Below are 13,009 nucleotides of genomic sequence, written 5' to 3' on the forward strand. Positions count from 1 at the left end.
CTCTATCAGGACTTGACTCTCACACTTTTAAGTACATAAACTTAATTGTTTTCTGTTTATTTTCAGACTTAGACAATTGATTAGTTCTTAAACTGCCCATAAATAACTGCTGATAGCTGTTCATTTGTTGTGGTTTGGTGTGATTTTTGTTTTGTTTTGAGTAGGCCAAATCCTGGTACTTGTTTCAGAAACATCAGTGACAGTTGCGCCCCGTTCTTTAAACCTAGTCCTTACTTGGGCCAAACATCTGTTGGAGTCATATTCATTAATACATTGACTTCAGTGGTGGTCATTTTGCCTAAGAACAGCAGGGTTTGGCAAGCAGATATTCAAAACCGTATAAATCCCCACAAATCTGCATTTTCATGTGCAATTCCTATAATTGCAAACCAAGTACTTGTGTACTTTACAGATCCAGTACTTTACTCATACCTTTAGATTGTAAGCTGCTTAAAGCCTTTTTGTCCTGTGTTTGTTCAGTGCCTGCTATGGTGGAAATCTGGTCCTCACCTAGGTACAACTCAGTGCCAACTGTGTACAATGGTTACATGTCCATTTCTACAGTTATACATGTTGTGTAGTTTGAAAATGTATTCTAATTCAAACCTTATTGATCCTGAAACTGATCTGTTGTTACGTGTTTCATTTGAGGAACCCAACTGTGAGACTTACAGAGTCTCTTGAACTTCCATTGATCCTGCTTGGAGTTGATGGTGTTCAGTATGTTGTAGGGCTGGATTCAATATTAAGATGGTGATTTTTGTTGTTTAATGTTGCAGTGGGACAAAGAATTATTTATTCTAATTAATATAACAAAGGTGGTTCTGTGTTCTCCTTGGCTGGATAACTAACTGAAAGAAAACTGCAAGTACTGCAAAATGCAGTGTGGTGGTAATGTGTTTATAATGGGCATGAATTAATCACAAAGGAAGGGGCTAATTTCTTGATTTGGTTAATTTGTTAATATCAAATCCAAGCCTCAGGTTTGGAGAGAGAGAGTTGATGGAAAATCAAAACATTTCTGTTTCAGGTGATCTCCCATAGATCATTGCTTTGTGAAACTTTTCCAAAAATTGCCATTATTTGGAAATAATTCCAAAAACAAGGTCAGTTCTTCAGCCGGTATAAATCAGTGTAGCTTTGCTGTTTCCACCAGCTGTGGATCTCACCCATAGTTTTGATTATTATTTTTGAAGAAAACCCAATAACCAATCAACTGTGCTTTCATCATCACCATGAAGTCGCCTTAGAGAAATCCACAATGTTTCTAGCTGTGACTCTACACCCCCCTCCCCCCCAATCCCGCTTCCATTCAGGCCCTTGCAACATTTAAGAAATTAAAAATTTGGGCCCCAGTCCTGCAATGAATTCCATGTGGACCCAGGGGCATGCAGAACTCACTACAGGATTGGGGTCTTGCTTTTTAAAGAAACACAATTTTGAGCAAAAATGGAATTGGTCAAATAATTTATAATGGTTCAAACTGTTGTGTTAATTTAAATAGCACCAAATAGTATTATACAAGCTTCTAAATCTAAATTGCATTGCATACATTAACTAGACATTATATCACATTTGAATTTCTTAATTAGAAAAATGTTACTCATCACTTTTACTATTAATGGGCTCTGCCACAGCGAATCTATGGATAATTGTGACTTTTTGTAATTGGAAAAAACCTGAGTCATCATCCATACCTTTGCTATGGAAAATGCCAGTTATGATTGCAAGTGAGGAATAGCATTTATCCTATGACGGTAATTGATAGACTTAATCTTAGGTTGCACTTCATATTCTGTTTGCATTTTATCTTACTGTCTCTGCTTCTAAGTTGTTAAAACACAAGATGAAGGATTTTTTGGCTTAGTAAGTGCATAGGATTTTTTTTTTTTTTTAAAGCAAAATGACTAGCATAAGCTGGCGTTCTTGTGCTGCGGTGAAGGGTATATAGATATAGCAATAGGCTTAGGGCATGCTTTTTCCCCAGAAGTGCTGACTAACCTCAACTCTGGTTGAAATCCCTGGTAGATGTGGGCACTCTGCACGTGCAAAAGTCAGTCCCATAGCTTATAATATGAAGACACAGATTTTACATACGGTAATGGTGGTGGTGGTTCAGATAAAAAGGTTACTGTTGCTTTTAAATAAGAGTCTGTGCATTTTCCATGATAGCTGACTAACATTCCAGTAACTTTCAGTGATATTCTTGTAGGTCTTCCACAAGGCCAGAAGTTGCCAGCATAGAACCTGCAGATCACGATGAACGCCAGTGTTCACAAAAGGCTGTTGTCCAGGCACGTTCATCGCAGCCAACACGTCTGACAAGTATAATTTTTGCTGAAGATATATGTACGTTTTCAAATTTTTAAAGTCACATTTTATTGTGTGGGTTAAAAAAATTGTACAGTACTGCAGGTCTATGAGCCCTGTGACATCTTTAAGGGATACACACATATACACACTGTATATGTAACAAACAAACATCCATTCATCTGTGCACTTTTATATATAAGCTTATAGATAGAAAAGACCACATGAACCCTGTTCCGCAGAGGTCTCAAGTCAATGTGGGTAAGGCATCTGAAATCTTCAGGGGTGGGTGATAGGTGTATCTGAAACCCTCACAAATCTGGGGATTCCTAAAAGTGAATGTTTCAATTTTAATTTTACATAAATCAGTTTTAGATATTTGGGATTTGGAAAATTGGAGTTTACTTCCATGCCTTACATCAATGCAGGGTACTGTCTGCCTTTAGAAAGAAAGATATACAAAGTAGATGAGTTAATAGACATTTATTTGTAATGTAATCATTGTATAATAAATTGGCTATGTGTTATTGCACTTTTCATCCCAAAGGAATGTAGGGTGTTTTATGAATGATACGTGTAGGGGGATTTTACCCATTTCAGTCACTGAATTGTGTCTAGGGAGCTGCTATTCTGAACCAGCAACACTCTACAAACATTTTCTGGAGGGGAAATAATGCAAATTTTCTTCACTGACAGTATGGTGGGCATTGCAAATCCCACACAAACACTTTTATTTTGAGCTTAGAAGGGAGGAACTACTTCTCCTGTCTTCAGGGCCTAGTTTGTTTTTTCAATAGCATTCAGGACCTGGATTCCATTCCCTGAATGGCAAAGCTTTGTGCTGCCCTTCGTTTAGATCTGCCAACTGGTTAATATGTTCATCTTATTTGCTTAATAATTTTGGTGGTGATCATGCTCAGTGCTACTGACTTCATGTTTTCTATTGTTTCCTTAAGTGACTGGTCAAGTGCTTCGTTGTGATGCTATAGTTGACATAATTCATGGCATCCAAATTGTGTCCACGACAAGAGAACTTTATCTTGAAGATTCACCGCTGAAGCTGAAAATTCAGGCTTTGGATTCTGAAGGTCAGAGGCTTACTATTAAGATGTGAAAGTGTTAATGAAGTCGTGCGTGTGTGTGTGATGTACTCTGCTCAGACTTTACCTAGGACAGGACTGGATGTTGGAGCCCAACCCGGACAACGTGTAGGAGAATTGTTTAATTTTTTCTGTGTTGCTCAGGAATCAACTTCAGTATTAATGGAATTTCAAATATCAGAATCCCAAATCAACATATTTACATGTAAAAGCTCTAACTTCAGGGAAAGGGGGTGAGAGAAACAAAAAGCAGGAAGCAATAACATTTGCATTGCTGAAATGTCACATCAATATTTGGCTGGTCTGGTCAGGGCTGCAAGGAAGATTGTCACACACTTAACATCCTAATGTATTGTGTGCAAATTATTTTTGTTAATGCCAGTAAAAAAGGAAGAAGACACTTTAAACATGCACATTAAATATGTCTAACATGTATTTTTTTCTGATGACACCAGTTACAGTGTGCTGTTTAAATCGGCACTTAGCACTTTCCCCAAATAGTTTTGCAGCATTGTTGAAAAAAATTAGGACATTAGTTACACCAGGGGGAAGTTGGCCTCATGAATGTATGAAGAAGGGAGATGATATTCAACCAATCTTTGATACAGTGAGCCAAATTAGTCTCGGTGTAAACTCTTGCACATCACCCATTATCTCAAAATAGTTTTATATCAAGGCACTCTGTAAACACAGAGAATGTTAATGTTAAAGCCATTATGTAAACTTTTAAAAAACTTAATCACAAAATTACTGTGCATGTACATGTCTTCATAGCTTCTAGACTTGATGCATTTTTGTACAGTGTAAAATGAATCAAAATTCTGATTCACAAGTTCTGGACTAAACTTCCTACCAAATATTTTAGGAAAGTAAAGTTATTTTGTTATGCTTGACATGAATTATGGAGAGTTAAATACAGTGAAAGCTTCTCGTTAAATGCTTGAACTTCCAATTGTTGGTGACAGAGCAGAACTCTTAAGATTAAATTCCATCTCAACATTTTAAAAGTGCCATAACATTAGCTTAGCTCACATGATTAGTCTTGAGTTCAAGAATAGCTATTTACATTTGTAAGTGTTTGTAGGACCAAGCCAAACCTGCAATCTTTATTAAAGGCAAAAGTCCCATTGAATTCATTGGGACTCTTATCTGGATAGGGCCTGTGGGATCAGGGCCACACACACATAATGAACTGCAACGGTTCCAGCAGCTTTTGGAATCCTATATATGAAATTACTTTGGGCCCTGATCCCACAGGCCCTATCCAGATAAGAGTCCCAATGAATTCAATATATATATATATATATATATATATATATATATAATATGAATTTCAGCTGCTTAAAATAGTGATTTGTCCTAGAAATGATGACTTAGACCCTAGCAGGAATCACTGTAAAGTATGTGTTACACCTATTTTATCAGCCCTTGGTTCTGATCCTGCGTTTGGGTCCACATGGTTGGTAACTGTGCTGTGTCTATCATAACTTTCTGATCTGTGTTAATCACTATGTTGCAGTACAATAGGAAGATTGCTTCTTGTAATGACCTACCTCTTATATAATGCTCTTCATCAGTGTATCTTTAGATGAAGTCCCTGAATTGCTGTGTGTTAGCAATCACCTGTATTATCTATGACAAACTAAATACAAAAATTCAGGTCAAAAGTATTTTGAAGAGAGTAGAAGATTTGAAACTGGATTTCATTTAAAAAAAACCCCCAAAACAACTACTTGTTTTTTATCACCAAACTGAGGTGTATTGAGAAACTTCCTGACACAGTTCCCTATTTTTGAAGGATCTCCGTACCATCTGACAAGATAATATATGTATAGTCCATTGGAAAAAATAATTATTTTTATATTGAGGTTGTATGCTATTTTGTGGCATAATCTGGGAATGATGAAACTCCAGTCTTATCATAGCTCAGTGTAACAAAGAGTTGGTAGGGCTGTTGCTTTAGAACTGCTGTCATAGATCTGTTAGCAAGCGCAGGGTGGAGTATCTAAAACTATTTTTTAAACTCCTGTCCAAACTTAATCTTTACTTGATTGATCAGTGTGGTGTTGGCGTAAACTCTGTGTAAGGATTAATGGATGCTAATCAAGTCATAGTGGGACTAAAGTGCTTTCAGTTTCTAGCAGGCAGGATGAAATTTAATATATCGTGCCACTCTTTTTAAATTATACTTTGGGCTAAATCCTGCTACTAACTAAAGTCTAAATGGAGTTTTTCTATTGACTCCAGTGAGACTAGGATATGACTTTCTAACATTTGTTTACCTTGGATAACTCATGTGCTTCAGAGGCCCTGTCCCCATTGTCCCAGCAGGGATTTCATTGTGCTTCTGCTGAGTGTTTGCTGCTGCACAGTTCAGGCACATCTCTGCACGTTGCTTATCTTTAGTTTGAGGAAGAATGAGGGAAGACTTGTCTTAGCTTTGCAAAGCTAAAACATTTGTTATGAGAACAGCTAATTGAGCTCTGCATCTTAAATAAAGTATCCTCAAGCAGTTCAAAATATGCTGCCCCTGTAACAGACTGAGTTAAAGAAAGAAGTTTTAGAATGGAAGAATAGAAAGGTGCTTTTTATAGTCACAATCTTGTTCATGCAGGATACAAAGCTATTTGTGTCTGTGTAGTATATATTTGGGAGGGAAAATATGCTTTGAATTGTATTACCACTGTTACAACATTTCTGTGGTTTAGATGATGCCATAAGCCTTTAGCTGTAGGAACGTGGCAGTGAAGTTGCAGTGGTCATGATAATTTGCCAATGAAAGAGTGAGAGAGGAAAACAAAGAATATAAGTGAAAACAAATTATTATTAATAAAAAAATACTAGCAATATAAGGCTTCAGCTCTGCACCCATGAATGTCAATGGGAGCTTAGTAATTGATTTCAGTGGGTGCAGCATCTCTCCCCAAGACTGAGAGATCTTTTTAAAAGACTTTCAGATTCAGCATGAGACAATTCAGTGTGTTTATTCCATTTGTAGTCCTTTAATATCTGTTATTTCACATGTTGCAATGACTCAGGGCTTGTCTACACTTACCGGGGGATCGACGAGTGGCGATCGATGCATCAGCAGTCAATTTAGCGAGTCTAGTGAAGACTCGCTAAATTGATCGCAGATCGCTCTCATGTCGACTTCTGTACTCCATTGGATTGAGAAGAGAAGGGGGAGTCAACGGGAGAGCATCTTCCGTTGACATCGCATAGGGCGGACCCTGCATAAGTAGATCTGAGCTACGTCGATTTGAGTTACTCTATTCACGTAACTCACACTGTGTCGCTCAGGCTGAATTTCTCCTGTAGTGTAGACAGGACCTAAGATCTAGCCCCCCAAAAAAGTGAATGACTTGAATTGTCTATATTACAGGTAAATCCATTTCAGGTTTAAAAAAGTCATATTGAAAGTGCATTTCATTAAAATGTGGATCCCAAATTCCTCAGAGTATCTCAGATCCACATGTCTCAAAGTGCTGGATTATACGCTTGGCTCTGAGTTAGCTGAAGGGTGTATAAAATTATATGTAGGTTGATAGTTCCTTACTGATAGTATGTCTAAAGTGTCTCATGTATGTGGTTTGTTTCCACTTGAATGTGGAATATACGGTACTTAGGAGATATGACTGTGACATACGTATGCCGTAAAAGAGATTTGCCATTGACTTGAGGGGTAGTCGGATCTGGCCTTCTGCAGATAGCCGAGGTAAAGGACTTTAACCCTCTCCTTTTCTGCCAAGCCACTGAGTTGTTTAAGGACTTGTATATCTGCCCTAATGTACCATTAGGGAGTCAGCAACACTTTGTTATGGAGTCTGTTAGCACCTATGATGCAAAAATGCTTCTAATTTTAGGTGGCGCACAAATACTTCGGGATTGGAATCTATCCTGCATGTGAAAATGAGTTTGAGATAAATTATATTGTGATGTTTTCAACATTCAAATGAAGGTGCCTCATATCCACTTGGCCCAAAGAGCGTGGGAGTTTTGCTGATTACCAGGAATGGACTCATTGTCACATCTGACTTTTGTAATAACCTGCATTGAAGGATGCATGTGTCCTATTGGTATCCAAAAAGTAGTCACAGAATCTAATCGTGGTTTAGGTAGTTCTTGTTTTGAAGGGGGAAGGATGTGATTTGCTTATTCCAGCAGTATCTTATTAAAAATTCAGACAGTTAATTCCCTTTTCTCCAGAGCAGACCATGCAGGTACACTTAGTGTGACCAGAAAATACAAATTTGTAGTTGAGCAGTGAGGGTCTATGATAATACGTGTATATATGTACTGGGATCCAAAGCATGCCCAATGTCGTATGTTGGGCATAAAGTGGAACAACTGCATTCTTACCGCAGATGTTTATGGTCACCACAGGCTACTGGGGTCATTGTCTGCAGATGGTGTCTTGCACTTTTTGGACATGTTGCAAGAATGCCACAAGACGTTCTGGCGACTTCCATTCTACAGCTGGCTCATAACATCCAGGATAAAATTCCACCAACTGAGGAGTGTAGGCGGCCCAGAGGCAGACACCTTATTACAGGGGCGTATCAAGTCTGTTCCAGTGTTGGACTCTTGGCCCGTCAAGCCCTTGCGGCTGCACAGGAACAGACCCAATGGCAAACAATTGTTACGGCTGACCATTTCGCTAAGCGTTGAGGAAGAAGAAGATCCAAAGCCATCAGACCATGTGCCGGAAACAATTCTCTGTTCCATTTTGATTCTCCAAACCTTCCAGTTACCTGGCTTAAAAAAAAAACCCTCCTTTTTAACTTTAAAGAAGAGCTATCGTGTTTGAATGATTTTTGCAAATTTAAGATGCTCCTGCTTCTGTTCATTGATATTTTTGTTTTTGTTTGTTTCCAAGCAGCAGGAAGACTTCTTTGTCATTTTGAATTTTGTTACCTAATTATTCATTTGATTTATAGGAAACACTTTTAGCACCTTGGCGGGGTTAGCCTTTGACTGGACGATAGTAAAAGATACTGAGGCTGATGGCTTCTCAGATTCCCACAATGCATTGCGGTAAGCACAATTTACGTTATTCTCAAAGGCCCCAGGTTTAGTCATGTTCTTAAAGTTAGGCATGAACAAAAGCTACCTTCCTGAATCTGGGTCTATAAACTGAAATGATAATATCCAAAGTATCGTATACAGGTTCATTGTTTTAGATTTCTAGCTACTACAATTGCCAATCCACAATTCTGGGCACATTCACACCCATTTAAAATTCACAATAATAAAAATACAATTAATGATGTTCAGAAGTTGCCCATATAGCTCTAAACCACCAATAAAAATTTAACGATAGACTCAACTGTGCCAGAGCTGACCCCTCCCCAAACAACCGGGGAAAACAATAAGGTATTAGTGCTGTGATTGGTGTGCAAGGATGTGGGGTTGGCTGCAGAGGTCAAAGGTGAGCCTCTTGTTTGGAAGATGGGGCTATGGCCCATTCAGTATTTGGCCTCTCTGCTGAGACTGCCAATAAGGTGGCCAGAGTGTGGTTGCGGCGTTGGTGACTCTCAACACCACTTACAAGGAACTGTATGGAGAAACAAATATTTCATTTTTTAAAAGGTTTTAATGAGCTTTTTGAAGCTTTCAGAGTAGGGCATTTAGCGTTCTAGTGGAAGATGTAGCAGTTTTAGCCTCTCAACATTTTGAAAATCCAAACCACTGTGTCTTGCTTGGCACTTATAATCTGTAGGAGCCCTACACACCACACTGGGACCTATGGTGCCATCGACTTGTGAGTATGATCTGGCCCAAACTCTGAACTCTAATAGAAACTTCCATCCAAAGGTCTTAAAGTGTTTTGTAACTTCTTAATGAATTAAGCCTTGTAACACCTCTGGAAAGTAAGAAAATACTCTCATCTGTGTTTAACAGATGGGAAACTAAGACACAGCTAGGTTAAGTTCTTGCCTAACATCATACTGAGAGCATGTGGCAGGAATAGGAATACGCCTAGCTTCCTGTGCTTATCCAACAACAGCCTTCCCCTCACTTTTAGGTACTGCATAAGCTTTCACTGTACCTACTTTAGTATTCTGTTGATTTCCTTTGACTGAGAGGAGTCACGCTACAGGAATTTCAGTTTCCACACTTATTAAACTCATCAACTTTGAAGGCTACCTGGCTTTGTCGTATTTGGGATATTTTTCATTTTAGGTTCCCAAAGTCCTGATTCAGCCTTTATATTGATACTGACTGACTGGTAATAGGCCTTCAGCAAAGCAGGGTTATTTTGTCTATTAGAACTTTACTAGTATCCATCATAGTAAATGCTACAATGAATGTTTGCTTTGCTTGATATGAATGTCAGCTCCAGAAATGCTTGCCTGACATACTTTTGGGTTTCTGGTCATACCAGAAGCATATAAAACACTAACTCAGTTTTCTTTCCTATCAAGCAGTTTCCACACGCTAGTCAAGTAGAACATTAAACTGACGTTCTTGTAATATATAATCGGGATGCGAAGACACGATAGATTCAAACTCAAGTGCCAGGATTTCCATTTACTTAAGAAAATAATATCCAGCAAAATTTAGTTAGGAAAGAAGTGAATCAAAGTGTGAGGCAGAGGAGATAGGAAAGCATATTGTGCTTTGAGTCCTGCTCATTAATGTGAAATATCTGTGGTGGTGTTGTGTCTGTAGTACACTGTTATATTGGGTGTGGTTTTTTTAATAGTAAACCGATGTCATTTCTCTGATCAAACCTACGTTATTTTTTTATTGCCAGTATTCCCCCTGGGTTTTGCCTGTAATGGCAAAACATGCCTTTTTAGCAGCTTATATGGCTAGAACTCTTTCTGCACTAATGCGTGTGTGTTTTGTTTTGTTTGTTTTTTTTAAATGGTGCAGCTTTTGTGTGTAGACGAGCCCTGAGTCACTTAGGTGCTTTTGAAAATCCACCCCAACTCTTAGAAAGACATCCCATCTTGATTTAAAAATGCTAAGGGATGGAAAATCCTGTCACAATTTTAACATATAATATTTTTAATAAAGTGGTTGTGTTAACCGCCCCTTCCCTTCCACCCCCCACCCCCCCAAATTTTTTTTGAAGCAAGAAATTCAGAGTTTAAGGCTGATTTTTAAAGAAACCCAAGGGAGTTAAGTTGCTGAACTCCCACTGAAATTTAGTGGAGGTCCGGTGCCTAATAACATTCAGTTTCTTGGAAAATTTCATCCTAAGTTTTGTTTTTGGTGTTTTTTTGCAAGCAACCTTCAAAATTTGACCCTGTTATCATCAGCACCTAACCAGATCCTGTCCACCAGAAATTCCTTTTCTCCTAATTACTATACCTCATCTAAATTTCCAACAGAGACCACATAATACATAGTTTACATACTGCCCGTGCACATGTAATCAGCGCTTCTATCCACTTCACATCAAACACCCTTCTAGTTCACTTGAGCAAAACACCATAATGTTCTCTTAATCACAAACAAAACCGCAATGCCTTTCCCATTTACCATACCTCACTGATCTAGAGAATCCTCTATACGCAAACTGGAAACATAATTCGAGATACCTCGTCCATGTTTCCTATATGTCTCTAAGAAGGTCCTGCCTTCTGTACATAGGCTTCAGATACACTTTCATCCGAGTCACTACACAAATTAGCCACAGAAGCCAGAGTGCCACAGTATCAGAGCACACAGATATATTGTGCACTATATGTCCATTGCAGAATACAGTGCAAACTTGGAATTATCTTGGTACGGAGTACAGTTATGCCTAACAGTCGCAATGCAGGTTAGAAAAGGGACCTGCACATAGGTATTACAGACATCTATGTTTTCCAGTCCTACACAAGCCCATTGAGCACCCATGGAAGCTTAATTTAACATTCATGTGTTCAGGAATATAAGTGAAAATTGAGCCTCTCCTTCCTGGCATAAAATAAGCACCTTACATTTGCTGTGGGCATTTTTGCGAGAAGTAAACAATACTGTAGTTCTGATATGGGTTAGTATATATTATTCATGACCCTTGTCTCATAAAGTTGTTCTGTTCACTTTTCAGTATACTCAAATTCTTAGAATCTACTTACATACCACCTTCCTATATATCAGAGATGGAAAAAGTTGCCAAACAAGGAGACACCGTTCTGGTGTCTGGAATGAAAACAGGTAGTTCCAAATTAAAAGCAAGAATACAAGAATCTGTCTATAAGGTAAGAAATTCACCTGGTTCATTTATTATTTCTTTTTCATGGCAGAACTTCCCTGGAGCCACATTAATTTTCCCTCTCTTATTACTACATACCCCGCTCCAACATCTCTTCCTTTATCAGCTATTGTAACACTGCCCCTCTTTCCCAATGAGTAGATTATGTGGCTTTCCGTGAGGTGGTTGCCCATACTACTCCATTGATTTTTGCCCAGCACTCGGGATGAATAGTGCAGTTGTCCTGTTTAATGAGCACCCCAGATGATGTGGGTCCCAAAGCTAGTTTCCAAACCTGTCTCTGTAACATGATAGTGTAGATAGCTTGTTCCTGTGTTGTTTAGTTTGTTTTACAAAGGAATGCACTTTAAATTCACAATTTCTTTTCCTTTTCTTTGATCATTAGCTCTTCAGGGTAGAGACCGCCTTTCACTCTGTTTATATGGCACCTAGTACAGTGGGGCTCCATTTCTCATTAGAGTCTCTAATCACTGGTGTAATACAAATACTTAATAATAACGTGAACTTATTGTAGTGATGTGCAAGCCAGAAATAAAACAGCTTACTTTTGAAATCCCAGCTTATGTAAGTCCAGTTATAAAAACAGCTGTTCACTTGTTTACTGTGCAAACTTCTACTGGAAGTCTGAAAAGTGATTATGGAAAAAAAAAAAAGGCATCTTGGGATTCCAAGTTTATTGTCTTTGAATCAGAGCATAATGACACTTGGATGCTTGCACAGTGCTTTGACATCATACATTTTTAAATAAGTGCTGCTATTATTAATGTTTGTTTATTAATATCCTTGGACAACATCTGCCAGATTCTGGCCTTCACTTAACGCTGTGCAGCATTGTGTAGCTCAACGGGGCCCTGATTCAGCAAGACACCTAAACACGTGTATCTTTAAACATACAGGTTGTCAGCCTGATTCAAGTGGGGGACACACAGTTAGGTGTCTGCTGAATTGAAGCCTTGATCTACTACTGCTACCAAATAGAAGCATTCCCTCTGCTTGGTGATTATCTGAATTCATTGTGGGATGAGGTTTTGGCCCTCTGGCTGCCTGTCAACAAATATTAAAGATTTATCTGATGGATTTTTCTATCTTGAGCATTGTATTGAATCGAGACCGCCCCCTTAGTTCCCTGCATCGTACCAATCCTCATTTTGTAATCAATTCTGCCTCATTAGATTCCAGTCTCAGAAAGCACTGAGATCAAATGCTAATAAACAAGTGTGTTTAACTATAGCATTGGCCTTTTTCCTAGCTCACCTATCGATTTATGCTATTTGTTACTTCGTAATCTACAGTAACAGTGTTTTCATTTTAACCCTAGCAATGAAATTGTCCTTTCTGTTAGTACAATCTACTTAAGACATTTATCTCTCTCTCTCTTTTTTTTAATGGG

The 13,009-nt window shown here is 38.4% G+C and overlaps 1 protein-coding gene across 1 annotated transcript in view; it reads left to right on the plus strand.

Annotated features, from left to right (window-relative positions):
- The window catches only part of NUP210 (nucleoporin 210), a 118,483-nt gene that overhangs the window by 21,714 nt on the left and 83,760 nt on the right, over nt 1-13,009 (plus strand). The window contains exons 2-5 of the mRNA XM_048858458.2: nt 2,213-2,349; nt 3,267-3,398; nt 8,348-8,444; nt 11,455-11,605. Of these exons, the coding sequence (XP_048714415.2) occupies nt 2,213-2,349; nt 3,267-3,398; nt 8,348-8,444; nt 11,455-11,605 (517 nt within the window). The remainder of the gene's footprint in view (nt 1-2,212; nt 2,350-3,266; nt 3,399-8,347; nt 8,445-11,454; nt 11,606-13,009) is intronic.

Source organism: Caretta caretta, chromosome 7 (genome assembly GCF_965140235.1).
Source record: "Caretta caretta isolate rCarCar2 chromosome 7, rCarCar1.hap1, whole genome shotgun sequence".
In the NCBI taxonomy this organism is placed as follows: domain Eukaryota; kingdom Metazoa; phylum Chordata; order Testudines; family Cheloniidae; genus Caretta; species Caretta caretta.